General features: G+C 56.6%; 2 protein-coding genes across 7 annotated transcripts in view; one reads left to right on the top strand and one right to left on the bottom strand.

Annotated features, from left to right (window-relative positions):
- Nucleotides 1-1,486: 1,486 nt before the first annotated feature.
- CLK3 (CDC like kinase 3) lies at nucleotides 1,487-15,462 on the top strand. Of its 4 annotated transcripts, none has more exons than XM_045449087.1 (13): nucleotides 1,487-1,591; nucleotides 5,070-5,221; nucleotides 5,835-6,051; nucleotides 7,885-7,981; nucleotides 8,259-8,325; nucleotides 10,660-10,776; nucleotides 11,432-11,598; nucleotides 12,794-12,888; nucleotides 12,980-13,109; nucleotides 13,360-13,442; nucleotides 13,857-13,936; nucleotides 14,234-14,324; nucleotides 14,967-15,462. In XM_045449087.1, the coding sequence occupies exons 2-13, from the start codon at nucleotides 5,070-5,072 to the stop codon at nucleotides 15,141-15,143; spliced, it is 1,473 nt and encodes a 490-aa protein (XP_045305043.1). In that variant the 5' UTR covers nucleotides 1,487-1,591; the 3' UTR covers nucleotides 15,144-15,462. The 4 variants fall into 4 exon arrangements, with proteins under 4 accessions (XP_045305043.1, XP_045305044.1, XP_045305042.1 ...); XM_045449088.1 differs by having other exon boundaries at nucleotides 1,541-1,639; XM_045449086.1 differs by lacking the exon at nucleotides 1,487-1,591 and adding an exon at nucleotides 1,596-1,665.
- A 359-nt stretch (nucleotides 15,463-15,821) lies between these two features.
- Nucleotides 15,822-27,800, bottom strand: part of EDC3 (enhancer of mRNA decapping 3) — a 60,285-nt gene continuing 48,306 nt past the window's right edge. For all 3 annotated transcript variants that reach the window (XM_045449085.1, XM_045449084.1, XM_045449083.1), the window contains exons 5-7: nucleotides 23,596-23,749; nucleotides 20,929-21,146; nucleotides 15,822-18,292 (exon numbers count right to left, since the gene is read on the bottom strand). In XM_045449085.1, the coding sequence (XP_045305041.1) occupies nucleotides 17,958-18,292; nucleotides 20,929-21,146; nucleotides 23,596-23,749 (707 nt within the window). In that variant the 3' untranslated portion in view covers nucleotides 15,822-17,957. The remainder of the gene's footprint in view (nucleotides 18,293-20,928; nucleotides 21,147-23,595; nucleotides 23,750-27,800) is intronic.

Here is a 27,800-nt window from a genome sequence, read left to right as displayed (position 1 = left end):
CAGCCCTGAGGCAGGATTCTAAGGGATTGGGGACAGCAGGGCTCTCGGTCACCCACAGCACAATCGAAGCACCTCCTGAATTTCTGTATTGGGGGGCGGGTGCCTTTGGTTGGAAGGGGACCGGGAGCCGTTCTTGAGGCTGCGTTAGCGTAGCAAGCCTCCCGTTTTCCCCTAGCTTCGGTTGTTTACTTCGGATGGGGGGCGGGGGAGAGCATCTAACATAGAATTGGGGGAATTAAGCAGCCCCTCGAGCCACGCCGTCAGTTTAAGGGAACGCCAGAGACCGAAGGCGAGGTGAAGCACCGCGCCTCTGGGAGGGGTGGCTCCGCAAGCACGGCGCCTGCGGGGGCGGGGGCACGACGCCTCGCATCAGGGGCGTGCCCAGCCCTCACTGGGGAGTGGGCGTGGCCTGGAGGCGGGAAGGCGGGCGGCCCGCCCTCACAGAGCCGTCCCGGGAGGGGCGGGGCATCGTGCCGTTCGGGCCCTGGCGTGGGGTGGGGGCAGTGAGGGGCCGCAGCCTCCCGCTTAGCCGGGCGACGCTAGCGAGGGCCCTGGGGCGCGAACTCTCACAAATCGTGAGGTCTCCACAAAGGACCACACCTCGGCTTTTCTCCCGTGGAAAAGTGGGGTCTCGTCGTCCCGCCCTCACCAGGGGCGGGGCAGCGGGTGGGAGGGGCTTCAGCGATCCTGTCCTCGCGACCTCGGCCAAAGGGGGCGTCGAGTGATTCGCAAAAAAAGGCCAGCCGGGCTTGGCCGCGGCCGGGCGCGGGCTTTCCTCTGGCGGGGGTCTATTAAGCGGAGACACACTGCGAGTCCGCTCACTGCGCCGCTCAGGGAGAACGAGACTCCCTTTCCCCCAGACCCCGTGCCTCCAGAAGCCCCGCCGACGTGGCTCTCGGGTATCTTCCGCGAATCTGCTCTGCATGCACATGGGAATGTGGGCGTGCCGCATGTTTTTAACCTCCCCCCCCCCCCCCCCCCCCCCCCGCCACACACACAAAGAATAAGGTCTCATTTGCTTCTTCCACAAAACCGAGAGTTGCGACCGCCTTCCTGAACCTCGGGACACAGACTTCCGTCATCTCTGGCGCCCTCCGGGGTCCCGGGGCCAGGCGGGCGCTCAAGGCCCGTCCGATTTTCACTGAGGCGTCAGCGAAACAATGCCCGCTTCTCCGCGCGGAAAGGGTTGGCGGGCACGGGGGGGTGGGGGTCGGGTCCGAGGAGCAGGCACGATCCCCGGCCGGGTCGGGGCTCCCAAAGCCCGCAGCGCGGGACGGCACCCTTGCGGAGTCCTGGGGCCTACGTGCGTCGCGACACGGCGGGGGGCGGGCCGCAGTCGGGGACGTCCCCTCTGCCCTCCCGGAACCAGTCTCCACTGCTGTCGCCTGGACCGGGGCGGCGAAGACGGGTCCTCCAGAGCCTTCGAGTCGGGGGCTAGAGCGACCAGACCACCGAGCGAGGTCGAGCGAGGACTGGCGACGGCTGCGTCACGCGAGGGGCGGGGCCGCCGCGGGCGGAGGCCGGAGCCGGAAGCGGAAGAGGCGCTCGGAGCGGGGAGTGGGGCCTAGCCGCAGCCGGATCCTGGGAGACGGTGAGTGTGGGCCCGGGCCCGCGACGGCGGCGGCGGCAGCGGCGGGGGGTGAGTTGGTGAAGAGGACGTGCTGGGTACGGGTCCCCGAGTTGCCGGTTCGGTCTCGGCTTACTCTCTTTCTTTCTCCTCCTCGGCCCGCCTCTGGCCGCGGCCCCGACCTCTCACCCCTGACCCGCCGCTTCTCCCCCGGAGGGGCGGTCACCACAGACCCCAACCTCTGGATCCCGCGGTGTCGGAATCGGAGCTGCCCCTGAGGCCCCTGCAGCAATTCAGTTTCGGCCCTGCACCTCCCGCGGAATGGGGTCGGGGTCCTACCTGGGAGAGCCTGGAGGGGCCTTCAGACCCCTCCCATACCCTTGGCTCGAGGCTGGGTCTGTAGACTCCTCCTCCCCGCGCGGCCTGGAGTTTGATTCTGGCTCAGGCTGGCCATCCGCCTGCCCGCGGAGTCTCCCCTGGCCGCCACTGGCGGCGGTTATGGGGGAAGGGGCTCAGGTCTCTAAGACCCAGGGCACGTCTGGAAGGGACGCGAGCGAGAGCCGCGGGCCTCCAACGCGTTTTGTTGTGATGATGGAGCCGCTCCAGCCCGGGGGAGGGGCCAACCCAAGTTGACAGTACAAATGCCCGGGCTGCTCCCTGGTCCGGGAGTCCCTGTGTGCTTTAGTTCCGGGTGCGGGTGCCCTGGTGTGGACCTGGGGTGGGAGTTGCCTGAGCCAGGCCCCCGTCGAAGCGGAGTTGGCGATCTTCCAGCTTCCCTCCTCCATGCCCTTGAAAAGGAGGAGCGTTTCACCCGGTGGTGGCGACTTGTAAGGTGGCAGGTTTGAGGTTGCAGTGGTGGGGCAGCGTCAGCCAAAAATAACCATGGGGCGCTGGAGTGGCTGGGAACCGGGAGGGCAGACGCTGACCTGGCTGGCTGCTCTTCTCGTCAACCCAGTTCTCTGGCCAGGAACAGCAAATGAGAAGCCGACTAGGCCTATGCTTAGAGAAAAGCTGGCATCCTTGGCCTGGTTTCCTTTACGTTATCTCTTTCTTCTTTGTGTAAGAGTAGAGCCTTCCTGAACATAATTGTGACCCTTAACCTCTTTAAATAATCTATAGGCTGGCATTTCAGAGAATCAGAGGTAATTGATGAGAAATGGGACCTAGAGCCCTGACTAGGAAGATAATGAGGGATATCTGGTATTTCCAAAATTTCAGCTGCTCAGAATGTGTTAAGGGAGAAGTTATCTCTGCTGTGATTACTTTATGTGGTACTTAATAGCCCTCATACCTGTCATCTCCTTTGCCAAGTTGGCTGGGAGGTGTTATCTCCAATTTTCAGGTATGGTAACCGAGGCCTAGAGTGACTTATGTAAGGTCACAAGGCCAGTAAGTGGCAGCACTGGGATTTAGTTCAGGGTTTTCTACCCAGAGCTCGCTCTCTCCTTGAGGAAGGGTCTTAGGGAGGAAAAAAAATCCTTTATGCCCTAAGGCATTTAACATAGACCCAGAGGTGTTACCTGGAACTTTTTTTTTTTTTTTTACGAAAAAGTTTACTTCAGTAAAGCATTTGACCTGAAGGCATGTGCTAGGCATGTTAAAGAAGTGGCATGATTTAATCCTTGCAGAGCCCTGTAAGAAATTACTATCCCCTTGTTGCAAGAGGAAGTTGAAGGTCAGAGTAGTTTGTTAACTTCCCTGAAGGCACACAGCTAGAAGTGGCACAGTGTCAGGATTCAGCCTGACATCTGTCTGACTCTGAACCTGTGCTCGGTCTACTAACATGAACACGCACAGACCTAAGAATCCTCTAGGTCTCAGGAGGGAGTCTTTGGCCTCGTGCAGACCAAACCACGTCCCTCCTCCAGCTCTGGCGCCTTGTCCACCCAGCGAGGATGGGCAGGCCTCTGCCTGGCCACTGGAGCATCTTCCATGTCACTCAGTGAGGTGTGAGATGCTGCCTTCATTCCATAATTTGGGCACCTGACCCAGGGTGATTGCAGGAAAGCAGTGAAACATTAGTCACCTGATCAAAACAGAACAGCAGTTTAAGCCTGGGGGAGCTGCTGGTAATTTTACATAGTATTTACCTCTAAGAGTTGCTGCGCCCTGGGCTTCCAGGTGGATAGAAGAAACCTGCTGGGGGGGAGATCGAGGGCAGTGACTTTCTCAGGATCATGGAGAAGCTTCTGGGGCTTTAGTCAGATATGCCTTGCTGCCCTGCTCATCCAAGGGGAGCGGTTGCATTCTGCTCTCCTGATAGACCCTTCTCAGGAGATCGGGCAGCCGCAGTGGGTTTGTCCAAATGTGCTTAGTCAGGCAAGCCCAGGACTGACCACCATTGGAGGTTGGCTAAGGCCAAATAAAGGGTTGGGAGGAAGGCTGGCCACGGTCTCTGGCCCAGCCTTCCAATGGAGCCAGTGTCAGAGTTTTGGGTGTGGGTGGAACAGGGAGCTCTTCTCACACATCCATCTTTCCCAGCTGGTGTCTGATCTAGCCTGGCAATTTCCTGTGGTGGATTTAAGTCCCTGTGGAACAGGGATAGTGAGGTGAGGCCCTTTTGGCCTGCCACTCCAAGCTCACAAGCTTGCCAGGCACTCAGCCCTCCGGCTACTCCTGAGATGAGCACAGGAGAAGGTACTGGAACAGGGAATCTGGAAGGGGGCAGTAGTGGTACAGTTAGAGGGGAGGCACTGCTTGGCATGGCACCACAGGTGGCTTGAGGGACCTTGGGCAAGAAACTTGGATGCCCTAAGGATGCTGGCATCATTTACTGGTGCTGAGACAGAGCATAGAGCAGCAGCAGGGGCTGGCCAGACCCCCATGTCTGTTTGGCCAGACCCTCAGATGGACTAGGGAATGTTGGAGAGACCCTGTGCACCTCCTTCTCCAAGGGCTGGTCTTCTTGTCTCTGCCTATGGCTCCTCCCATTGGTGTGTGGTCTTTGCTCCCTTGAGTGGGGTCCAGTTTAGGGTTTCAGCCAGGCAACTTGGCTTTAAACTTGAGGGCTTTCACCCTTTGCTCCTGTGTGTTGGCTTCCTGCCAACAGCCCTTTGACTCTGGCCTCTGGCTTGCAGACCAGTCGCTTCATACAACCCCACAGACAGGAGGAGGGAATTGAACCCAGGAGGCTCTCCTTTCTCCCTGGCCTTGATCTCCTGTGATGGTGCTCACCTTCACCCCCTACCCACCCCCCCCAATCCACATTCTATCTCCGCACCTGTGCTGGCTCCCCTGGTGCCCCGAGTGCTCAGGACGACAGTGCTGTGCTGGGGAGGCAGCTGTTTGTTTGTTCACTGGTGGAGAAGGGTGTTGCCCATTGTCTGCTGTTTGACCAGTGTGACCTCAGAGTTCTTCTTCACTTCATAAACCCCTGGGAGGGGCTGCCCCCAAACAGAACAATGGGCCTCTTCTTCAGGAGCTCCTAGGCTTCCCGAGCAGCCCTGTGGCTAGAGGTGGCTGGCTGCGTGTTTAGCAGGGCTCTCTGTTCCTTGTGGCCTAGATGCATCACTGTAAGCGATACCGCTCCCCTGAGCCAGACCCGTACCTGAGCTACCGATGGAAGAGGAGGAGGTCTTACAGTCGGGAGCACGAAGGGAGGCTGCGGTATCCGTCTCGAAGGGAGCCTCCGCCCCGGAGATCTCGGTCCAGAAGGTGACAGGGGATTAGGTGGGAGGAAAGGGCTCTTTCCCTCACTGGGACCAGCGAGACGGCCTGGAGGCGTGTGGCAGCCCTGGGTCCCATCAGCTGCCTGCCGCCTCTGCCCTGCGGCACCTTGCTTACTGCCCCTGACCTCATGCGGTTCTGGGCCTCCATATTCGCTGCCGTCCTTGCTGCCCCTTTCTCTATCCTTGAGTCTTTTTCTCCAGCCACGTCCCCCCATTTTCAAAGCCAGCATCTTCCCTGCTGACCCCTGAGCCTTCCTCAATGGGGTTAGGAACAGTCTCTGTCCTTTCCAGAGGTTGGTCCCTTGGCCCTGTCTTAGCAGCCTCAGGGAGTTCTGGGGCGCTGGGACCCTCCAAAGCCCTCTCGCTGCTCACCTGCCCTGGTGCCCTGCCGCCTGCACTGGAGAGTTGCCACCAGCGGCCAAGGTTCTGGAGGCTGGACTTCACACATACACCCTCTCTCCCCTCCCCTCAGCTCCAACAGGCTGCCCTTGTGAGCTCTGTGTAGGGGTCTCCCCACATGCCTTTGGCCCAGAAGCAGAAACCTGGCTGGTGGGAGGAAGGTCCCCATCTCACCAGTGTCTTCGTCCCCCTCCTGGCAGCCACGACCGCCTGCCCTACCAGAGGAGATACCGGGAGCGCCGCGACAGTGACACATACCGGTGTGAAGAGCGGAGCCCATCCTTTGGAGAGGACTGCTATGGATCTTCCCGTTCCCATCATCGTCGGCGGTCGCGGGAGAGGGAGCCGTACCGGACCCGCAAGCACGCCCACCACTGCCACAAACGCCGCACCAGGTCTTGTAGCAGCGCCTCCTCGGTGAGTGGTGGCCAGAGTGTGCCGGCTGGGGCTTAAAGGCCTCACCTCTTTCTAGCCTTCTCTCAGGCTGGCTGGTGTGGGTGAGTACTGCCAGCCCCGTGCACGCGCATTTGGTGTGTGTGCGCGTGTGCGTGTGCGAGTGTGTGTATGTTTTGTCTGGTCCAGGTGCAGGGCTGAGCAGCAGGCCCAGCTCCTCTGTCTTCTGGCCCGTTGGCAGTGGCAGTGATAGGGGCTCTGGTTCCGGCGCTGGCTGGCCCCCGGCCTATGTCTCCACACGGCTCCAGGCACAGGCCACATGGTGCGAGTGGCTAGGGACACGTAGAGAACCTGATAGGGTTGCCGGTCTGGAGCTGCGTGGCCTGGTCCTTCCCACCCAGAGATTGCCCGCACGTGCAGCCGCGTGTTCTGACTGGTGTGGACGGCACCCACCTCCGCGGTCTCGTCTCAACACCCCTCCCGAAAGGCCTGGAGGCTGGAGTGCCCGCGGGTAGGGGACATCTGCCTGTCAGTCAGCTCAGACCGGGAGCTTCCCCTCCGACCTCCAGCCAGGCCCTCTTCAGACCAGCCTCTTCCTGTGAGAGGCGGTCAGGACGAGGGGGACGGGCTGCCTGTGTGATCGCGCACCGGAAGAAATGGCAGAAAGGCCCGCAGCCCCAGGTCTTGTCCGCTCGCGGGCCGCGGGCCGCATGCCAAGAGTGGGGCCTGGCGGTGTTCTTAGCATGGAGGTTGTATAGCTCTCTGCCGAGACTGGGAGCCCCTGCGGCACTTGGGCCCCTGTCGTGTGTCTCTCAGGTTATGTGCTGTCTTCTCTTCTCCTCCCCACCCCTCTTCCCTCCCGCCGGCCTGAGGAGTAGTGGCGGAGGACAGGCAGCCAGGCATCTTCTCTGCACAGCTTTCCTGGACTTCCTTGAGTGGCCACGGGTTGAGGGTTGACTGCAGGTGCCCTGCGTGGCCTGGTGGCCTCCCGCACACTGCCACACGCTGCTGCAGATGGCGGTGCGGGTCTGTGGCTCTGCTGCTTCTCTTTTTGGTGCCTTCTGTCATCACGAGGCTCAGGATGGCCTGGCCTGTGAGTATCACGGGTGTCAGGGCAGGAGCTGGCTTGGGGCCTGTGTGGGCCATCGTGGTAGGAGGCCGGCTGGCCCAGAGGATCCCGGGCTCCTTCCCCGCTCGAGGCTGGTGGCACAAGGGCTGCTGACAGAAGGCCATTTCTGGTGGCGATGTGAAGTCTGGCCTCGGATGCTGTCTGGGGGCAGGTAGCAGCTTGGCTCTGAGTGGCAGCTGTCGGGCACGTGCAGGGCTGCGTGTGCAAACAGAGGCAGGCAAGGACGGGCTGGGCGTTCTGCAGCCGCCGCCCACGCTGGACGATCGGACCCGGGCTGAGCCAGCCACCTTCTTGCGCCGTTCTCGCTGCGTCTTCGTCCCGGCCGGAGCCATCACGGGAGGGCCCGGGAGGGGGACACTCAGTGGAGAAGGGAGTCGGGCTGTGGCTCTCTGCGTGGCCCGGCCCCCCGGCAGCAGAGGCTGGTCGTCTTTCTGAGCGTTTGCGGCGCCCTTCTCTTAGATAATGTCCGAGTTTTCTTTACATACCTGTAGCTGTTTTTACTTTTCTGTTTTTGAAGTCAGTTTGTGTCTTGACGTGTCCCTTGCAATATCCCTATCGTTATATATGCTGTGTGCCTTATGAAATGCTGGGATCTGGAAAATCCAACCAACCAACCCACCGGCTCCTCACCGTCTCCACCTCTGCCTTTGACTGACACCTCAATCTGTCAATCGGAACCGCCTACCATGCGATTGGTCGGATGGCGTTTCGGGGGGCGGTGCATGCAGAGAAGCCAACAGAGCAGTAAGCGCAGCAGCCGGAGTGTGGAAGATGACAAGGAGGGCCACCTGGTGTGCCGGATCGGCGATTGGCTCCAAGAGCGATGTACAGCCACCTTTCGTAAAACTTTACCTCTCTACTTTCTACCCCCCTTGTTAGACGAGACCTCTCCTGCCTGGAGGGGCCTCTATTGCGCGTGGCGCCTTAGCGGGGCCACCAGTAATTGCCTGAATGACACAGACGCTAGCAACTTCTGTTTTTAAGAGTGTAGCAGTGAGAGAGAAACCTTTTTTGTTTTTGAGAATTTGAATGCTGTGAACTTGCAGGAGCTGCCGACCCTCTGCCCTCCAGACCCTCACGCCCCGCTTCTTTTCTCTCCTAGATGAGATCGTGGGGAACCTGGGTGAAGGCACCTTTGGCAAGGTGGTGGAGTGCTTGGACCACGCCAGGTGAGCCTTCCTCCTGGGAAGAGCTAGCCTGGGGCTCCTGAGGGTGGCGGCGATTGGTTTATCCTTTTGCTTTTTGAAGGGTAGCACCATAGCAGGGTGCTGACCTGCACGTGTTGGGGTTCTGCTGATCCCCGAAGGTCGGGAGACATTCCTGGGGTTCCGCAGGCACGTGCATCCCTGCCCAGGTAGTGTCGGCCAGTGAGCGGGGCTGCCCGCGTTGCCCCATGTCCCCAGGGCCGTGGTGGTGGGTGTTGGAGCAGGGCCAAGGCCCTGGCCCTTACGTGGTCTGGGGCCGCGTCCTGCGATCTCTTTTAGGGTTTGGGCCTGGCGGGGGGGTTGACATAGTGCTGCGCCCACACCAAGCACGGGCCCCCACCCTCGGAGGCCTGCCTGAGAGGCCGCGCACGTCCCAGTCGAGAGAGACCTGGGCTCTCTTACGTCACAGGCCGTTGCCTCCCCGGAGGTGGCCAGGGTTGATTGCGGGTCCCTCTGAGTGTGCTCAGGTAGAGTTGGGGGTATACCTGTGTGTGTTCGGGTGCTTCGGGGGAACCTTGCCGCCTTCTAGGCTGAACAGGGAAACGCTCTCGTCCCTTTGCCGTTCCTCAAGGCCAGAACTCTTACCTTAGGCTGGGAGGCCACCTCCCTGGAGCCCATGACCTCCCTTAATGGCACTCTCTTTGGTTTGGTGCGCTGGCTACAGAGTGCTCGTGTCCACGCTGTCTCACTTGAGCCACGTGCCACCTGCCCCGACCCTTCCACCGTGTTAGAGGTGAAGAGACGCACTCGGGGTTTACCTGTACCCCCAGTTGTTGAGGGCTGGCACCAAGAACCACCACATGGGGAGCTCGGAAAGGACAGTTAGAGCCAGCAATCCAGTTAGCCCTGTCGTCCCCAATAAGGTGGTGACGGTGACTGCGAGGAAACCTCCCTGGGCTCCCAGTTCCTGTTTAAACACCCCTTGGACCCAGCGGGGCCCAAAAGGTCAGGGCTGGGACCAGTGGGCCTAGGGATGGGTAGACCACACTGGCCAGAGAGACATATGGCAGATCTGAGAGCTGTGGCACACGGGCACAGCTGAGCTCTCTGGGCTGTGGCATTCTGAGCAGGCGGAGGGAAACTGAGCCAAGTCCCTAGCGGGCAGGCACAAGGCTCAGGGGACTTTCAGGGGCTCCAAAGGGAGTTAGCCAGTGGGGGTGTTATGAGGAGGTGACCTCCAGCTCAGCAAAGGGAAGGGCCTTATCCCCAGAGCCCTCCAGCCCTAATGCTGGCTGCCTGTGGGAATGATGAGCTCCCTGTGTTGAAGAGGAGAATGCCATTGAGGGGTCCTGTTCTAGGAGCCTGGAGCAGGGTAGCCTTTCCTCTGAGGTCCTTCCCTGCCCTGGAAATCCAGGAAAACGGGATAGGGAGAGAAAAACCGGGTGTTCTCCAGAACATGCCTCTGCCCTGGGGCCAGGGAGACTTTCCTTAGGCACCATGGCCAGCCTCCCAGACACCTCACGGGGTCACGTCCTTGTGGACCAGGGCTGTGTCACTCCCGTCCCCCACCAGGCCTCTGAAGTCTGGCTGTCCCTCCCTGATAGCCATTGGGCCCGGCCGCCAAATCTCAGCAGGTCTCCTGCTCTGCTGGCATCCTGCAGGCGGCCTGCGGGGCAGGGCTGGGGGCTGGGAAATGCAGAGCAGGAATTGTAAAAATCCTCACTGGACACCAAAGAGGACTCCTGGCACTCGGTGGTCCCTGAGAAATGTTGTGGCTGGTTGGTAGGCAGGCTGGTGGGGCTGCAGGGAGTGTGGTAAAGGGAGTGAGTGATCCTGGGGCTCCCAATGAGGTGCTCCCCGGGGCGCCCTTCTACTGGCACCCTTAACCTTCTTGCCAAGGCTTCGTTCCCCCCTAGAACCCCCACCCCAGGGGGAGCTGTTTGGAGATGTGCTTATTAGGAAGGTCAGGAGGTGCTGCAAGAAAGTTCTGGGTGGGATGGCCTGGCCAGGGTCAGGGCTGACGGGCCTACAGGTTGGGTTCCTGAGTGAGCTGGTGCTGGTCCGTGGGCTAGGCCTCTGCTCCTCTGCCCACTGCCGTCTGGTTGCTGGCAGCTGGCTGACATCAGATAAGCCTAGGCTGGCACGGATGCCAAGAGCGCTAACTCACAGATGCCAGGGGAGAGTAGAGGTCTGGGGTCACCTGGGTGGCAGGGGTGTCCGGTGTCTGCTGTCTTCAGAGCAGGCCCTGTTCCTGGAGTCCTGGATGGTATTTGCCAGGAGGTGCCAGGTGGGGGTGGGGGTGGGGGGAAGGGCCGGGGCGCTTCTCACAAGAACTTGCACTTCCTTCCCTGGTCCCAGAGGGAAGTCTCAGGTTGCCCTGAAGATCATCCGCAACGTGGGCAAGTACCGGGAGGCCGCCCGACTAGAAATCAATGTTCTCAAAAAAATCAAGGAGAAGGACAAAGAGAACAAATTGTGAGTGTCGGCTGGGAGCGGGAGAGAAGCCTTCAGTGGGGATGGCTGCCTAGACCCGGGGGCGGAGCCATGTCCTCTTACTGGCCCCGGGCCTGCTCCCAGCTCCCAGAGCCAGGGGAGCTGGGCCAGTGAGTCTCGCCGAAGGAGCCTTTGGATTTCAGTCCAGCCTCCACCCCAAACATTTCTGTGCTCCCAGGCAGTCCCCCAAGCCCACTTCTGTGAATAGGGGCCTTGGGGGTCACGGCAGGTGTAGACAAGACGCACGCCTGAAGCCGTTGGGGCTCTGGCATGGTCAGAGAGCTCCGAAGGAGAGCCACCTCCGCACACACAGGCTAAGCAGCTCCTCTCCCACGAGCACAGCGCTGAGCCCTGCAGACTCGAGAAGCTCGGTTAAGGGAGCTGGAAAAAGTGTGTGATGCCATCACTCTCTGAGGTGTAGGGATTATGCCCAGGTCATAATAGATGGGGCAGAACACCTAGGACCGGAATTCCCCCTACAGCAACAGAACTTTAGTCCTTGCCCTGAGCTGGTCTGGGGGACTTCTGTTGGGGAGACGTGCCCCAGTGGCCCGGAGTGGGGACTGGCTTCACCTGAGGGAGGGGGCAGCCCCCGCCCCCCAGCAGAGCCTGAGCGCCACCCGTCGTCCTTCTCTAGCCTGTGTGTCTTGATGTCTGACTGGTTCAACTTCCACGGTCACATGTGCATCGCCTTTGAGCTCCTGGGCAAGAACACCTTTGAGTTCCTGAAGGAGAATAACTTCCAGCCTTACCCCCTACCACACGTCCGGCACATGGCCTACCAGCTCTGCCACGCCCTTAGATGTAAGTGACCACACTTCACGGGGCATGTGGGATGGCAAGCTCGCCCGGTGGTCTTACGCTCCCCCGTTCACACCAGCACGCCATTCTACGGGGCCTGAGAGACACCAGGGCCCCTTTAGTTGAAAAGCCTTCAGGTGGGAATCTCTGGGAGGATGGAGAAGCTTCAGTGCCCTCCAGGGGCCTCCTGAGCCCACCTGTGCCACAGGCACTCGGGAAGGAAGGAGAGCGGCTGTAATCAGTTCAGCCACTAGTACCTTCTCACCTTCCTGCAGAGGATGAAAGGTCAAAGCCTGCCCTGGCAGATCCCACCCCCAGGCGCTGCCCACACGGACACCCTCTGTCTGGCCATCGCATCCCATCTGCCCACCAGCCTTTAAGAGCCTCTTTGGTGGCACATGTGCTCAGCACTGCAGGATTTGTGGGCAGCGCAGGACAGAAGTTCCTCAGAGAGGAGGTAGACAGGCCTAGGGCTAGGCTGTATGCAGTCCGCACAGATGGTGGGGACGGGGACGGATACTCCAAGCAAGGTGAGCGGCGCAGTGAGGGCCCAGAGCCCGGCACGTGCTGAAACTCACTTTGAAGAAGAGAGGGGCCCGTGCTGGGGAGAAGTGGGTCACAGCGTGCTGAAGGGGGTCTGGAGCCAGAAAGTGAGAGGTGGCGGGTGCCACCGTTGGTGGGGCAGGGGCTGGAGGAAATGGTAGGTATGTCCGCTCAGGCCTAGGTTGTGCTTCACGGGTGGCCCCGTGGTTAGTTGAACGTTGTTCCCACCATCTTGACATTCTTAATGACTTTTGAATCAAGGGACCTGCGTTTTCATTTTGCCCCGGGCCCTGCAGATCGTGTAGCTGCGCTGGGGAGAGGGACCCATGCCAGGGCTGGTGCTGCAGCTTTGGTGAGAGAGGCTCAGGAGGCCAGGCCCCCACAGAGGAGGTGAAGGGAGGTTCTCTAAGTGGGAAAAGTCTCCCCTGCCCCTCTCATAGAGTGTCAGGACCTTCCAAGGCCCCAAGCACAGAGGACTGTGGAGAGGGAAGCCAGTGTGGACAGTCTGGTATCCCTTGGCCCGCTGCTGAGGTTAGGGGTGGGCAAGGCCCTGGCGGGCCGGTTGTGGAGGAGGGAGCCGGCCTGGAGCTGGCGGGAGGACCGGAGAGGCGGCCAGGGTTCTCAAGTTTCTGCTTTTTTCCTCCCGCTCTCTCAGTTCTACATGAAAACCAACTGACCCACACAGACTTGAAGCCAGAGAACATCTTGTTTGTGAATTCTGAGTTTGAAACCCTCTACAATGAGCACAAGGTATCGGTCAGGGCGAGGCCGAGGCTGTGCTCTGGGGTGGGTCGCCCATGGCACGGACTCCTGACCTGGCTCGCCCCCCCTTGCCTGTCAGAGCTGTGAGGAGAAGTCAGTGAAGAACACCAGCATCCGAGTAGCTGACTTCGGCAGTGCCACCTTTGACCATGAGCATCACACGACCATCGTGGCCACCCGTCACTATCGCCCACCTGAGGTGATCCTTGGTGAGTGACTGTACAGCCCCCGGCCCTGATCCAGTGGACAGCCGTTGGGGGAGGGTACGGATAGAGACAGTGCCCGCCACCGGGGACCGATGCTAGAGTCACTGCGGTTGCCGACTTGGCCTTCCCGAGAAAGGGTTTCCTGTTGAGGTTTGGGCAAGAGTCCTGCCAGCCCGAGTGGCCGCTGCCCTTTGACCTCTCGGCTGGGAGCACAGGGCTGAATCTCATGGTTTCTCCCCATCTTGGCTTTCAGAGCTGGGCTGGGCCCAGCCCTGTGACGTCTGGAGCATTGGCTGCATCCTCTTTGAGTACTACCGGGGCTTCACCCTCTTCCAGGTGAGGCCCATCCCGCGTCACTGCACTGCCCCGTGCGCTGCTCCCCTGGCAGGTGGCGGGGCCGGTGCGGGGAGCCCTTCAATTCAACCACCCACCAGTCGGGGAGTCTGGTGCTCAGCCTCGGGATGGAGGGCCAGGGCGGGAGGAGCGAAGGGCAGAGATGGGCCCAGGCAGGGCACGTTTTGGGAAGAGGTGTGTGGTGATGGATGAGTCCACTGAAAGGCTGAGGGGTGTGAGTCTGACCCTGAGGGAACAGGCTGGCAGGCTGCCGCCGGGTCACAGACCGGGGCTGCTGTTCCACTGGTGGATTTGCCTCTCCTGGGGCAGGGAGGGCACCTGCCCATCTTTTCTGTCCCTTATTTTCTCTGAGGCTGGTACTGACCCCTGCTTGCTCTATCCACGACCTTCCAATAGACCCACGAGAACCGAGAACATTTAGTGATGATGGAGAAGATCCTGGGGCCCATCCCATCGCACATGATCCACCGTACCAGGTAAGGAGCCGGGTAGCGCCCTTGGGGCTGGCCTCTGGGGCCTTTCCGGTCTTAGCAGTGGGTCACGAGCCTGTCTTTCCGGGACAGCCTGGCTCCTCCGGGCTCACAGCGGCCTTCCCTGCCGTACACACCGAGAGACTCGGCGGACCGCTTGCCCTGCTGGGTCAGGCCGGCTAGGAACCCTGACCCCCACCTGGCTTTGCTGCCGTTCCAGAGTGCCGCGGTCTTCCCCAACCCCCGCCCAAGACTTGTGGCCCCCTCCCCACCCCTACCACTTGACCTTTCCCTCACTTTCAGGAAGCAGAAATATTTCTACAAGGGGGGCCTGGTTTGGGATGAGAACAGCTCTGATGGCCGGTATGTGAAGGAGAACTGCAAACCTCTGAAGGTCAGTTTCTGGCTTCCCCCAGCTCCCCTCAGGCCAGGGAGACCCCAGGCACTGGGCAGACACACAGCAGAGACAGGCCAGGCCGCTAAAGGCGGCCTCCTCGCCCGGGCTCTGCCTGGGGCCGCACACGAGGCTACTGGGCGCCAGCACGGGGCGCTTCATGCAAACTGCCCCAGAGGGGCCCTGAGCCCTACCCCTTCCCCGGAGGGTGGCTATGGACGTAATTGGGGAACAGCAGAAGAGCCAGATGTCAGAAACCTTGTTGCCTCCTGTCCCTCTCTCCTCTCAGTTTTGGGAAGAACTAGGCAGGACAGAGGGGAGGGGGGAGGGGACACGTAGACACGGCCCAGAAGCCTCTGGCAACTGCACTTGGTGCTCGGACAAGCGAATTCTGCAGAGGTGATTTCTACCCACCTGTCAGGACTTTGCATGCGGGGGCAGAGGCACCAAGCCAGCAACACACCCAGTAGCCTGACAAGTTTAGAGCAAAACGCTCTACAGGGGCATGAGAGGAAAGGAGCTGCTCACTGTCCAGGAGGGGAGATGTAGTCCTCTGGGGAGGCGTCACTGCCTCCTTGACCCCCGCAGCGAGGCTTCCCACAACCCTGCCGTCACACTGAGGCACCTTGTGTCCCTGAGCAGAGTTACATGCTCCAGGACTCCTTGGAGCACGTGCAGCTGTTTGACCTGATGAGGAGGATGTTAGAATTCGACCCTGCCCAGCGCATCACATTGGCGGAGGCCCTGCTGCACCCCTTCTTTGCCGGCCTGACCCCCGAGGAGCGGTCCTTCCACACCAGCCGCAACCCAAGCAGATGACAGACGCAGGCCACCACGTGCGATGGAGAGCGGGACTGGGCTGCCCGGCCCCTCTTCTCCAACCTCCACCACCACCAGGCCCCAGGGCCAGAGCCACCAAACGAACAGTGCAATGTGAAGGAAGGCAGGAACCCGCAGGGGAGGGGACTTGATACCCGGCTGCCAGAAAGCACAGATTTGACCCAAGCTATTTATATGTTGTAAAGTTATAATAAAGTGTTTCTTACTGTTTGTAACCCCTGGTACCGGTGTGTCCGTCTCCAGGCTCCTTGCCTTCTCCTCCCCCTACCTGATTAATAAAGTCTTTCTTAGCAGTTCAGCTTGTGGAGAGCTAAGTGTGAACTGGGCATGGAAGGGCTAGCCAGTGGAAAGACAGAAGCCAGGGAGGGGTCCCTCTGGGCCCAGGAGAAGAGCCTCAGAAGCGGGGGGAACCCGCTGGAGGGCACCTGCTCCCCTCAGCCCGTGCAACCTAGGGGAAGTGGCCCGCTGCACCTGGGCAGGGGCGCCTAGTGTTAGTATTCTTCCAGCCCTGTCACCAGCTGGCACTTGAGGCCCCATGTGCCTCACAGCTGGTTTCCCGGAGGCTGTCAGACATGAAATGATCAAGCTGGGCTCCTACGGCCCGAGTGGCGGTACCTCACTGCAGCCTACACAGCAATTTACCACAGAGCGCAGGACTCCGTCATTCAGCTTTATTTTAAGTGCTGGTTTTTAGTTCCCCAAGAACTGCAGGAGTGATAGTCAACCACCTGACTGGGGCCCCTTGGGGACTGGGCACTGGGGGGCAGGAGGCCTCCGAAAAGAGCCGAAGGTAGAGGAATCATGCTTATCTTTAATACCACTGGAGAAGGCCCGGGCTGAAGGCAGGAAGAGGCTCCAGAGCCACTTGCGGGGAGAAGACGGAGAGGCTTGGGCATAAGCTCCCAGTGGTCCCTTAACACGGTCCTCACCCCAGGGCCACTGCAACTTACCGGAGCAAGCAGGGTCCGTTGGGCTGGGGTTCCTCGAGCTCTTCCTTCCACTGTACCCAAGGGGGGGCCTAACTGCATTAACAGGCAGGCACCCAAAATCTGCTTAATGGTTGCTTACAACATACAATGCCTGTAATCCAGCACTGCTCCTCAGATTATGGCCCTGCCTCTAAAGAGAGGGCCCCATCTTGGGAGCTTCTTGGCCCTGAGAGTGAGCAGAAGCTCAGGGAGGATACACACGACAAGGCTCATAGTCTGGCTTCCTCCCACTACTGGAGACAATTTGAGGGAGGATGGGAGGAAAGGAGGGACCAGCCCTCTGCCCTGCCTCATCTGCTCCTGGCTATGCTCCTATAAGAAAGTGATAAGTAGCCTGAAACCCAAGGTACCAGGGTCTACCCTGTGTCCACGATCCTTGGCGAGCCCTCCCACTCGCCGCCTTAACCAGAGTGGGTGGGCAGAGAACAGAAGGAAGCCTGAATTCCTGAAAAAGACTTTTAAAAGCATGAGCTTTTTGCAAGGGCCCTTGCCAGGGACTCCAGGGCACAGCTCCTGTTCTGAAACCAGCCTCCAAGGCCTAAGCCTGTGAAGGTCCAAAGGCTTTACTGCCTTAGGACCTGAGCAGCAGTATGTTCCTATGGCTGAGCCCCACCAGCTAGCTCATCTAGAACTAGACTCATTTTGGCATCTTTGAGATAGGGGGCTGGCCCCAAGCCTACTCATCTAGAGTGGACAACCATAAAGGGTTCAAAGCCCAGACACTGTAAGAACTGGGGTGGAGCCCAGACAGGGGAGGGGCATGCGCCCTGCTCTGGGATGACAGCTGCAGAGGACCCTTTCAGGGGAAAGATGGGGGGGGGGTGGGGGAGGAAGTTGGGGTACATATGCAGGCAAGGAGGTGGGGTGGGATAGTGGAAGCCTAATACAGAAGCACCAGGGAGCCTCTTCTGGCTCAGCACCAGGCTCCCCCAGGGACCTCCCCAATACTGAACATTAAAGCTGCACCCTGAGGGCTCTGGCCCCAGACTAGGCAAAGGCTCTGCCCCCAGCTAAAGAGAGTATGGGGCTGGGGGGCACGGCTGGCAAGATGGGCACTGTGGTTCTACAGTAACATAACCTTATACTACCTATGCTGAAAACAGAAAAACAGTATAAAATCCCAATACAGTAAAACCATCCTGATGTCACCCCCTTCCCTGCCTCTCGGAGCAATGGGAGTGGAAAGGAAGGACCCCTGAAAGAAATCCCAGCATAAAACTTGCATCAGCTCAGGAGAAAGGGTCAAAAGCCCCCAAATCAACTTGTGGTGGGGCTCTGGGAAGGAAGGCCTCCTCAAAGCCCTCAAAATGAATGCAGAGTGCAAGTCTGCCCTCTAGCGGGCAACTGCAGCGCAGCCAGTTCGACATGATCAGAAGGTGGGGCTGCCCAGCTAGGGAAGCAGGGGAGATGAAGCCGCAAGCTCCGGCAAGGACGGGCCCCCAAACAGGACCCACCCCACCCCACAAGGTGCTTGCCCAGGCCCCAGTGACTGTAAACCTGAAACACGGGTCTGTGAGCTGCCTAAGTCTGTAAACAAAGCCCCACCCAGCCACGAAGGGGGCCAAGTGTAGAGATGCCTAGAGCCACTCAGCCTGCCACCCACCCCGCACACCCAGTGGGAAAGCCTTCCCCGGCTAAGGGCAGGTGACAGGTCATTTTTAAATATGATCTGTTCTCTCACAGAAGTAACAAATCCAAAAGCGAAAAAATTTAACAAGGTCCATGAAGCTTCACATCCTTAAGGCGTTCGTTGTCAAGTTCAGTGTGTCCGGAGCAGCAGGGGACTGCAGCACCCAGAGCTCCTCTAGGCAGAGTGCAGTGGAATGACAAACTTGCAGCCAAAGGGTGAGTGGTAGCTGATGCCCACCTCCTGGAACACCTGCTGGGGGAGGCCGATGTCGCACAAATAGACGCGGCCCGCACGCTCCCCCAGTGGTAGAGGCAGGCCCAGAGCCAGTGACCACTTGGCATCGATGCCCTGTTCGCCTTCATGCACAGGAGGGTCTATGCTGAGCACCGGTGCCCGGTTCCGATTGGCCCAGGCGACAGCTGCCTTGTACCAGGGCTGGTCCCGCAGGAAGGCATTCTCGGGGCAGTCCAGGCAGTTGATCACTAGGTCCACGGGGCTAGTGGGCAGATCTGCAGGTGGAAAGAGCACCATCTGGGAATCGCTTTAAGTAGAGAGCAGCCCAGGTAGGGACTAGAGCCCACGTGGCCCCAAGGGTACCTTGTTCTGACACCACTCCGAGCCTCACCACAGGCTGGCTTTCTCAAGACTGGGTCAGGCTCTGGAAATTCCAAGGCCTGGTTGGGCTGGGCACCAGAGACCAAGGGCACGTCAGCCCGACGGACCACTGACCTCTCACAGACCCCCAGGCCAAAGCACTGTCCTAATGGCTGTGCAGGCCACCTCTGGGCACAGGAGTGCACATCCGACTAAGCTCTGAGAAGGGGGAGCCCTGCCCAGAGCCCAGCAGAAACGGGCTGACTGGCCCCAGAACTGCAAGCAGGCCAGAAGAGAACACGCTTAGTTATTCTGCCTTGGGCTAGCCTACTCACACCTCAGGAACCAGCTGGGCCTTGCTCATCCCGCCCTCCCATCTCATGGAAATGGGCCGTCCTTCCAGCCCAATCTTAAGAATGGAGAGGGAAACCTATCACTTCTCCAGGCATTTAAAAAAGCTTCCCTGCTCAAACCAAGCCTCTGGGACAGCATAAAAACAGAGGTCTCAACAAGTATGTTAAGTCTTGACCAACCTAAGAGGATAAACTGAGAATAGAAGAAATCAGACCAAACTCAGACCATCCTCAGACTTAGCTTCTAGAGTTGCAAAAGGAAGGCTTTTTGGGTAGCCAGAGGAAGAACTACCTGGAAAAGGGCATCATGTTACAGATCTCAAGAGGGGGAACCCACAGCAGGCCCCCTTCCTGGCTCTTGGCCTAAAGAAATGATATTTCTCAATTATGGACTCATGGCTTCCTTACTTAGAATAAGCCACCATGATGAGGGGTCGGGGGATGTCCCTGTGGGCCATTAGGCTCTCAACAGTAAGAGTGCTGTCTTACGTTCTATGTGCACACAGGAGCCTGGCCTGATAGGAGACTGAGGTTCTGGCCCAGGGTCTGGCCCCAACTTGCCATCTGACCCCTGGCAAAGCCCTTTCTTCCTATTTCTTCTCTCCACTCCTCCCCAGCTCACATTGAAACCCTCTCCAATCACTTTGCGCCCCCCTCCCACTTGAAACTGCTCTGGTCAAGGTCATCAGGAGCTTCCGCACTGCTAGATCCAGTGGTCGATTCCCAGTCTTCGTTTGAGCCTAACCTAGAGCTGCTTGCTGGCAGAGCTGACGGCACCACACCCCTGCTTTTCACTTACCTTCTAAGTGCCTAGCTCTCCTGGTTTCCCTTCTCCTTCACTGACCACTCTCCTAAGCTGGTCTCTCAACTCCCTTTTTTTTTTTAATATTTATTTTTGAGAGAGAGAGAAAGAGAGAGAGAGAGAGAGAGAGAGAGAGAGAGAGAGGGAAAGCAGGGGGAGGGACACAGACAGGGGAACAGATGATCTGAAGCAGGTTCCGTGCTGACAGCAGTGAGCCTGATGCAGGGCTGGAATTTGCAAACCATGAGATCACGACTTGAGCCAAAGTCAGGACGCTTAACCTGACTGAGCCACCCAGGCGCCCCCTCCCTGACTTCTAAACAAAGAACTCCCTACCTGTTCTCTCTTCCTAGGAGATAGCTTATCCAAGCTCATCAGGGCTCATTCCCACCTATACACTTGGCCCTCCAGGCCGGACCCCTTCACCCACCTGCAGACCCATCTGTATCAGTCATCATTTCCACCTGCATATCCACTGAGCACCTCTACCTGAGCTTCTGCTCTTCCTGCCCAAACCTCTTCCCACAAATCTTCCCATCTCAGGATGGCACCTCCATCCTTCAGGTGACTGAGGCCAAACACCTTGGAGTCGTTCTTAACCCTTCCCTGTCACATCGGATATATTCAATCTGCAGCCTCTAGCTTAAAAACTGATTTAGAAACCAACCACCCTTCACCTCCTCTACCAGAATCACCAGTCTGTGTTCCAGTGTATCATAGGAGCCTCTTAACACCTCTCTTTGTAAACCTCTAGTCTACTTCCAAACAGCAGCCAGAATGATCATTTGGGACCCGAGATGGATTCTATCTTCCTCCTACTTATTCCTCCAGTGATTCTCCATCTCACCCAGGGTTAACATTCAAACCCTTATAGTGATCCACAGGTCCTTTCTTTACAACCAGACCCTAAAAGCTCTATGCTACTCTCTACCCAGCTCTCGAACACTCCAACACCCTCTAGCTCCCTTCCCTGCTTTGTCCCCGTAACACTGACCGCCATCTGACCTAATGGAAACGTTACTTATTTGTCTGTCTGTCCTAACCAGAACCTAAGTCCATGAAGCATGGATTTAAAAAAAAAAAAAAAAATCCACCACATCCTCAGTGTCAGGAGTAGTGCCTGTTCTGTAAAATGAACAAATGGGTCCCCAGCTCTCCATATGAGAAGTGGGAGAGGGAGGACCGTGAAGGGATGGGAAGTAGGCAGGTCAATACCCTAAGTACTTCCTTTATGCACGAAAACTTACAGACAGAACAGACTTTACACGTGTGGTGCTTTTCCACATGCCACCACTGGGCGGCAGCACCAGACCACCAAGCTCCAAGAGGGGGCGGGGCGGGGGTGGGTGGGTGCGCGGGGGCTTGCCATATTAGCCCAGCCCTAGCAAATGCTCACCTTTGAGGTTAGATACTTGTTGGCCTTGGGTCTTGCTGAAGAGAGACAGCTCGTTGGTGATGGACTCCAGCATCTTCACAAAGTTGGGCAGGAAGAGGATGACCTGGACATCGTGGTTGGCTAGATGCCTTCCACAACTGATCCCCTGAGCCCCTTTCACATGGGGGCCACACAGCAGGGCCACTGTAGGCCTCTGGTGAACATTTTTGGGATTCAACCTGGAACAGAAGGTAAATAAGCGCTATCAGCTGCAGACCTGCCAATCCCTTGCACCCTAAACCAGACGAGAGCATCCGTCGCTCTGAGTTTTTGACAGTCCCAGGCCCCGAGGGGGCCAAAATCCACAGCATCCCAGGTCTACAGGGTGGCACTGGCCCTGTCCCACACATCAGTGTCATTTCATCTGCTGGGTCCTCTCACTAGGCAGTTCACCCGGATCTCGTTCCATATAACACGGTTGCCAGAACACTGCTTTCCGATCAAACCACTGAACTGTTCTGTGTCCTGTGAGGTCCAAATCCTGCTTAGCAAAGATGCTTCTCTACCTCTACCTGAAAGCGGTAAACTCTTCTTCCCCAACATGCTGCTCCACTGAAGCAAGGCTGGCCCCACTCTGTCCTGTACCTGTAAGGCTCCTTCCTGCTTCTCCTTGTCAAAGTCTGACCCACGTTTTCTTTGAGACCCAGCTCAAGGCTCACGTCTTCCAGGATTACTCTGGCTCAACTCCTAAGAAGCTCACAGCAAGTACTGAAAATGGCAGTTCTAAATCGTCCTCAATCAGTTGCCAAACCAAGTTCTCTTTACCAAGCTGCCAGTAAGCTAATAAGGGCAACACTGTAGGTACGGATGGTACCTCTTCCCTAGAATGCTGTGTGGATCAATGGAGGTATAGACAGCATTTAAACAGGGCCTGACACATTACAGCACTGGTCACAGAGGAGGCAGCAGGCTCGGGGCTTCCTGGTCTCCTAGGCTGGCAGCTCCCTTGGATACCCACTTCCTGACGAAGTCACTTCCAGCTCCTGCCATTCAAAGCTGAGCCACAAGTAAGGAGGTTTGGAGGATTAACTCTGGAGCTGTTCCCAACCCACAGACAGTACGCTCTGCCTCCAGGGCAGAAGGCAACTAGAGACGGACAGCAAAAAACAGGCTCAGGTCCCTGCTTAGCAGTGACCGTCACCTACTCTCCCAAAGGGAGGAAGATGACAGATGCTGTTCAAGTCAAAAAGGAAACCTCTGTCCTCCAAATAAATTCTAGGGAATTTAGCAATGCACTCTACCTATACACCAAACCATTTCATTTCCCCCACTACGTTTGCATCTTAAGGAAATATGACAAGTACTTCTCCCTTCGGACAGATACTGCTGTGCTGTGGTGTCTGACTCACCCGTGTCTGTTCCTGAAACGGACTCTTCCTCTCACAGAGGCACCCTGTCAGGACTCAAAGCAGACCATGGCACCGCCTACCCCACGGCAGGGGGCAGAGTCCAGGCCCATCTGGGCGGGAGACCCGGCTCCACCAAGTACCAGCAGTGTCAACGTGGCAAGTCTTACAGCTCTGTGAGCCTCAGCCTGCTCAGCCTCAAACACCAGGCTAGATTTACCTTCGAAGTGAAGTTATGAAGATCAAATTCAACGCTGTTGTGCAAGCACAGTGATAAACCATATGGGACCCCACACACATGACAAAGATTACTGGCTGTGGTGATCTTTCTCAAAGGAAAACCAGCAACTGCTGCAAAGGAGCTGGAGGTGGCCTCCTGAGAGTTCCAACGCAGGGAGAAGACAGGCACAAGGACAACCGGCCCCAGGAAGCCAGCTGGAGAGGAATGTGACCTGGTGAGGACATTCGCACCCTGCCCCCACACTGCTGTTTCTTCGGCAGCTCCCGACTGCTCAGCTGGTCCAAAGCCCTACTTTCCAGCCACACAAGAGTGACTTTCCAGATCCTGGCCACTCCCATGCCCTCAATTCCCTCTGCCCTCGGCGCCTTCCCTCCCAACACCTGCTCCTGCCCTCCCTTCCTGCTTGCCCTGGTGAATTCCCACTTCTCCGCAGGACGCAGCTTAGATGCTGCTGCTCCAGGTAGGACAACTGACTTGCCCAGCCTGGAGTAGGACTGTGGCTTCCTGTATGTTCTTGTTTCCTCTACCACAGCATCGTACTTTCTGGAGACCTCACCAGCCTTCCGGAGGGCAGGAGCAGTATTTCATTCTTCTTTGTGTCCCTAGTCCTAGCACAAGGATTGACGCATGATCTCAGTAAATGACCACAAATAAAATTAAGCACTGCTCTTGATATCTGTGCCCAAGGGCAGGTAGGAAGGCACCGAACTCCAGCTCTCACACCCAGTTGTCAGGGTGGCTCCAGAAGTTCTCAGATATGGAACTTGGGGTTGATTTGTATCCCAGCCTGTCTGAAGTGAATGACAAGTGCCAAAGGCTGCGTCTCTGAAGGCTCACAGAAGGCAGGCCTTTGGTGGCCAGCAGGAGTGTCATGAACCAGCTATTATCAGGGAGAAAAAGGGTCAAAGGGTTAAGAGGGGCAAAAAACCCCTCGCAGCATCCAGGAAAGTGACTTCACAGAGGGACTCACACTGACAAACTCCTCGGCAAGCAGCACCTGCCCACATTCTGTCTCCTGCCGGTCTGGAGGCATTTATTTACCTGTTGGGTCCTCCGAGTAGGGTCAATGCCATCTGACTGGCACACACCCCTGTCATCTCCAGTCTCCGCTCCAGAGTCAGCCCGTGCTTCTCGGCCACAGACAACAGCTTTTTATGCAGCTCATAGGAAACACTTGGGACAACCAGGCCCGAGTCTGCAGTTCAAAAGGAGGTGAGGAGAGAAAGGGTAAGTGATAACAGGAAACCAGATCCACAAGTGGGTGTACTCAATCCAGGATTCTGTGAAAGCCAAGACTCTAAGACCGACCCTCCCCTGGCCCATCTGCCTGATCGGGACCGGGGTGTGCTATGCAGCCCTCCAGGGCTCAAGTAGTGGACGGGAAGGGAGTAACAACATGTTACCAAAGAGCAGAGGCGAGCTTCAGCGCTCTTAGCAATTTAGCTTTAGCCATAAAAGCCAAGTCTACCAAGATCAATTTTGTTACTACCCAGAAAAGGCGGCACAGCATGTAACAGCAACCTATCGGCCACGTCAGAAGGGAACACGCTTTTCCCAAAGTGGGGGGAACGCCATCCCTGGCAGTGGGGCTAGTCCTCACAAGCAGGCCCCTCCCTCCTTCTTCCCCAGAAGTGGAACAGACGCTAAGCCTCCTGACACTCTGCTCCCTGCTGCTCACTGTCTAGGCCGGATGACTTGCTCCCATCTGCTCCCTCCTCCTCCTCCTCCTCTCTTCTACTCTGTCCTTCCTCTTTGCTTAAGAAATTCAACAAGCAACTTGTTTCCTCAAATAATTTGTTGTTTTCTCCCCATCTGGGGTTGAGTGTAACCTAACACTTCTACCTCAGGGAAAGAGTACATAGAAAAAAGCAAGCTACTGAGAAGAATCTTCAACATTTTATTCGCCATAAAGAAAGAAACTCAATAAGTGTTAGGGAGAATCACAGTAACTGAAAGTACACCATGGAAAGTATTTGGTTTCGTGAGGCCGAGGTCTGCAGTAGCTGGTACACTTGAAAGAGTCTTACCTGCATCAGTTCCAACACACCAGGAGCTGTTTCAGGGCCCAGGAAAACCAGGACAGGAAAGAAATGCCGAAGTAAAAAACTGTGATCTGTAATGGGCAGCTCATCTTGACAACCGATGCCACCTTACAAATACTAGAAGCCACTGGACTGGCCCCAAGGGAGCAGACTTTTGCCAAAGAGTCCCATTTTGGCCTTACGGACCAACAGACTGATACACACAGACTCCAACTGGCAAGGCATCATGGGATTGCAGGTAACTAGTTTTGTCTGGCTGGATCAGGTGCCTTTTTAGATCCTGTGTCTTCATCTATACTGGACTGTAAACTCCTCAAAGCAGGGAAATAAAACCTTTCACTTCTTTGGCCCCCCACCTCTTCAACTTGTCTCAGCAACATTTATCAACAGAAGTGGGTTCTCATCAAGTACTCAAACATACACATGATGCAATCCTGGTGCTATTTCTGGTCTGGCCTAACTCTATGGTAGGAGTTGTCAAGAAGTTCATCATTATCCTACTGGTTCCAGAACCCTCTATAGAAAAACTTGTCTTGGGGCGCCTGGGTGGCACAGTCGGTTAAGCGTCCGACTTCAGCCAGGTCACGATCTCGCGGTCCGTGAGTTCGAGCCCCGCGTCGGGCTCTGGGCTGATGGCTCGGAGCCTGGAGCCTGTTTCCGATTCTGTGTCTCCCTCTCTCTCTGCCCCTCCCCCGTTCATGCTCTGTCTCTCTCTGTCCCAAAAATAAATAAACGTTGAAAAAAAAAATTAAAAAAAAAAAAAAAAAAAAAAAAGAAAAACTTGTCTTCCTCACTGATCATTTCAGGAATAATTTCTTGAAGTTCTACCAGAGATCCAGTCCTGCCTACACAGATTCTTAAAACCACACAGAACGAGACTGGTACATTTGAACAACAGGAACCCAAGCACAAAGACTGAACCCAAAACACCAAAGTCTACATCCTCTCAAGGGAAGGTGAAATAATAATTTATGAAATGATGATAATACAAGAAGTCTACACATCCACATTGACACTATCCTGCGGGTTAACCGAACCCCTCCACCTGCCTGAGTCCTACTTCCACCTTGGCACAAACAGCACCATTAGGAACACAGGCTATCTCCTCTCCCACTCTCTGAAATGTCAGTTCTAGGGAGGCTGCAGCCTGACCTTGCATGTCAACAGCTGATTAAAACAGTCATTTTTACAGCCTGCTCCAGACACGCACATATTATCAGAACTAATTAGGAACCACTGATAGCGGTGTGAAAAGGTCCAGTGAACTCTCAGAGTCATAAGTCACTAACAACCCTAACCTGTCAGACAAGCCATGCACCCGCCTACTACAAACCCCTCTTTACCTGCAAAGTCACGCAAGAGAGAGCTTTCCCTCGAGCCTGTGCATTTCTTCACCCAGTTATGTGCTTTCTGTTGGATGTGAAATGGATCAAGGCAGTGAGTCTGAGCCTGCCACCCTACAAATCAAGCTTTCTCTCTGGGTCTACGTTGTGTGCATGCATGTGCACCCCCTCTCCCATTCTGAGGGCTCTCTGGAGGCAGACTGAGCATTTTCTGCTACCTGTCTCCTCGGCACTTAGGGTACAGAACTCACAGTACAGGGAGAGGAGAGCTTACCCCAAACCCTGGCTGGTTAAATGCTACAGCAGAGAGCTGCACATCAATGACCAGCCTCTCACTGATCTGGGCCGGGGAAGTGGAGTGAGGGGGTCACCGTTGACGAACCGGCACACTTTGTAGCCTAGGGAAAGACAAGGCCAGGATTCCTTCCTGCTCAGTCTGCCAGTTACAGGGTCTAGGATTCCACCATACCCTACTCAGTTTCTCTGAAAGGAATGTGCAAGCACCACAAAATGTTCCTTTTCCACATTCACACACAAAGTCCAACCAGTCAGACTGGCTTATCAGAAACAGGCAGAGGGAATAAAATAAACTCCAAAGGAAGGGAACCAAGAACATAGCGTGTAAATTGCAAACAATAACACTGCCAAACCTGAACACGAGCCAAGCCTAATTATGTTTGGGTTGGAAGGTGGATCCTTATTGTTCAGGAACCAAAGTAGTAAGATCAGGTGGTAGGGTTTCTCTTAGTATGTATTTTACAGCTGTCGGCGAAACTAGAAAGGGGGACAGGATTATAGCCAGTTCGTGACAAGAAGAGCACATCTTAGGATCTAATTAACCTTAAGGTATCAAGGAAAACGACTCAGGCACACCCCATGCAGGCTAGGAGCTCACTCTGCAGCATAAAGCTGCGAGAGCAATACAGCCTCGTTGGCCAGCAGCCCGCTGCCTGCTGTGGCCTCCCCTTCTTCAGGCCTTTGTCACTTCCACACGGCTCCTTCCACTACATACTATTTCAGGCCTCTGCCTCCCTTATGGACATACATACACATTCTCACACCCTCAAGCACCATGTCCAAACCTTCTCCAGCGGCCTCTGCATGTACATCCCTCCCTGTCCCTCAAACCTCCCAGCCTTTCAGTTATGTAACAAGGCTCCCACCACAAAGTGTCATCTCAGATCTAAACTCAATCCTCACACAGACATGGCCCTTTGGTTAGAAAGGCTGTGCGCATCCCAGGTCTTATCAATGAGGAGCACAGCTCATTAACGGGCATGGTGATTTCTCCGGGGCTATGAAAGCTGATTCCATTTTGTGGTGGTCACTTAACTGTGGGGCAATATCACACTGGTTGGGTTTTGTTTTGAAGTTTTTATTTTAATCACCCAGTGCTCCTCACAACAAGTGCACTCCTTAATCCCCATCATTCTACTTGACCCATCCCCATACCACCTCCCCTCTAATAACCATCGGTTTGTTCTCTGTAGTTAAACACACTGGTTCTTCTTTGGAGTACAAACCACCGGTAAGTTCATACCCTCAGACCCACAGTGTACAAGAAAGCCCCTGTAGATTTACATTAAAGCTACCACAAAATGAAATTTGGTGTCCAGTGTATCCCTGAAAGAAGAATGTGTTATAGGAAGCCTAAATACTCTTAATACTCTTTATTAGGGCCCATGATCTGGGCCCTGTTCACTTTACCCCTTTCACCTTAAATCCCAACTCCCACCATGCTCCAAGGCACCTTGGCTGCCTTTTGGCTCCTAAACACCTCAATTCCCTTCTGGCCTTAGGAAGCCTGTCCCCTCTCTGGGGCCTCTCTTCTCTCTTCCAATGCTCTACCCACACTCAAGGC

The sequence above is a fragment of the Leopardus geoffroyi genome, chromosome B3 (genome assembly GCF_018350155.1).
Source record: "Leopardus geoffroyi isolate Oge1 chromosome B3, O.geoffroyi_Oge1_pat1.0, whole genome shotgun sequence".
Lineage (NCBI taxonomy): Eukaryota > Metazoa > Chordata > Mammalia > Carnivora > Felidae > Leopardus > Leopardus geoffroyi.
This window is presented reverse-complemented; position numbering and strand designations above follow the sequence as displayed.

What these genes read in the sequence shown, in the direction of transcription:
- CLK3 (XM_045449089.1), top strand. Translation starts at nt 5,070, where the DNA reads ATGCATCACTGTAAGCGATACCGCTCCCCTGAGCCAGACCCGTACCTG. An exon ending in GCTCTGCCACGCCCTTAGAT is followed by an intron (nt 11,599 to 12,793) that starts GTAAGTGACCAC and finishes CCGCTCTCTCAG; the next exon opens with TTCTACATGAAAACCAACTG. An exon ending in CCCACCTGAGGTGATCCTTG is followed by an intron (nt 13,110 to 13,359) that starts GTGAGTGACTGT and finishes CTTGGCTTTCAG; the next exon opens with AGCTGGGCTGGGCCCAGCCC.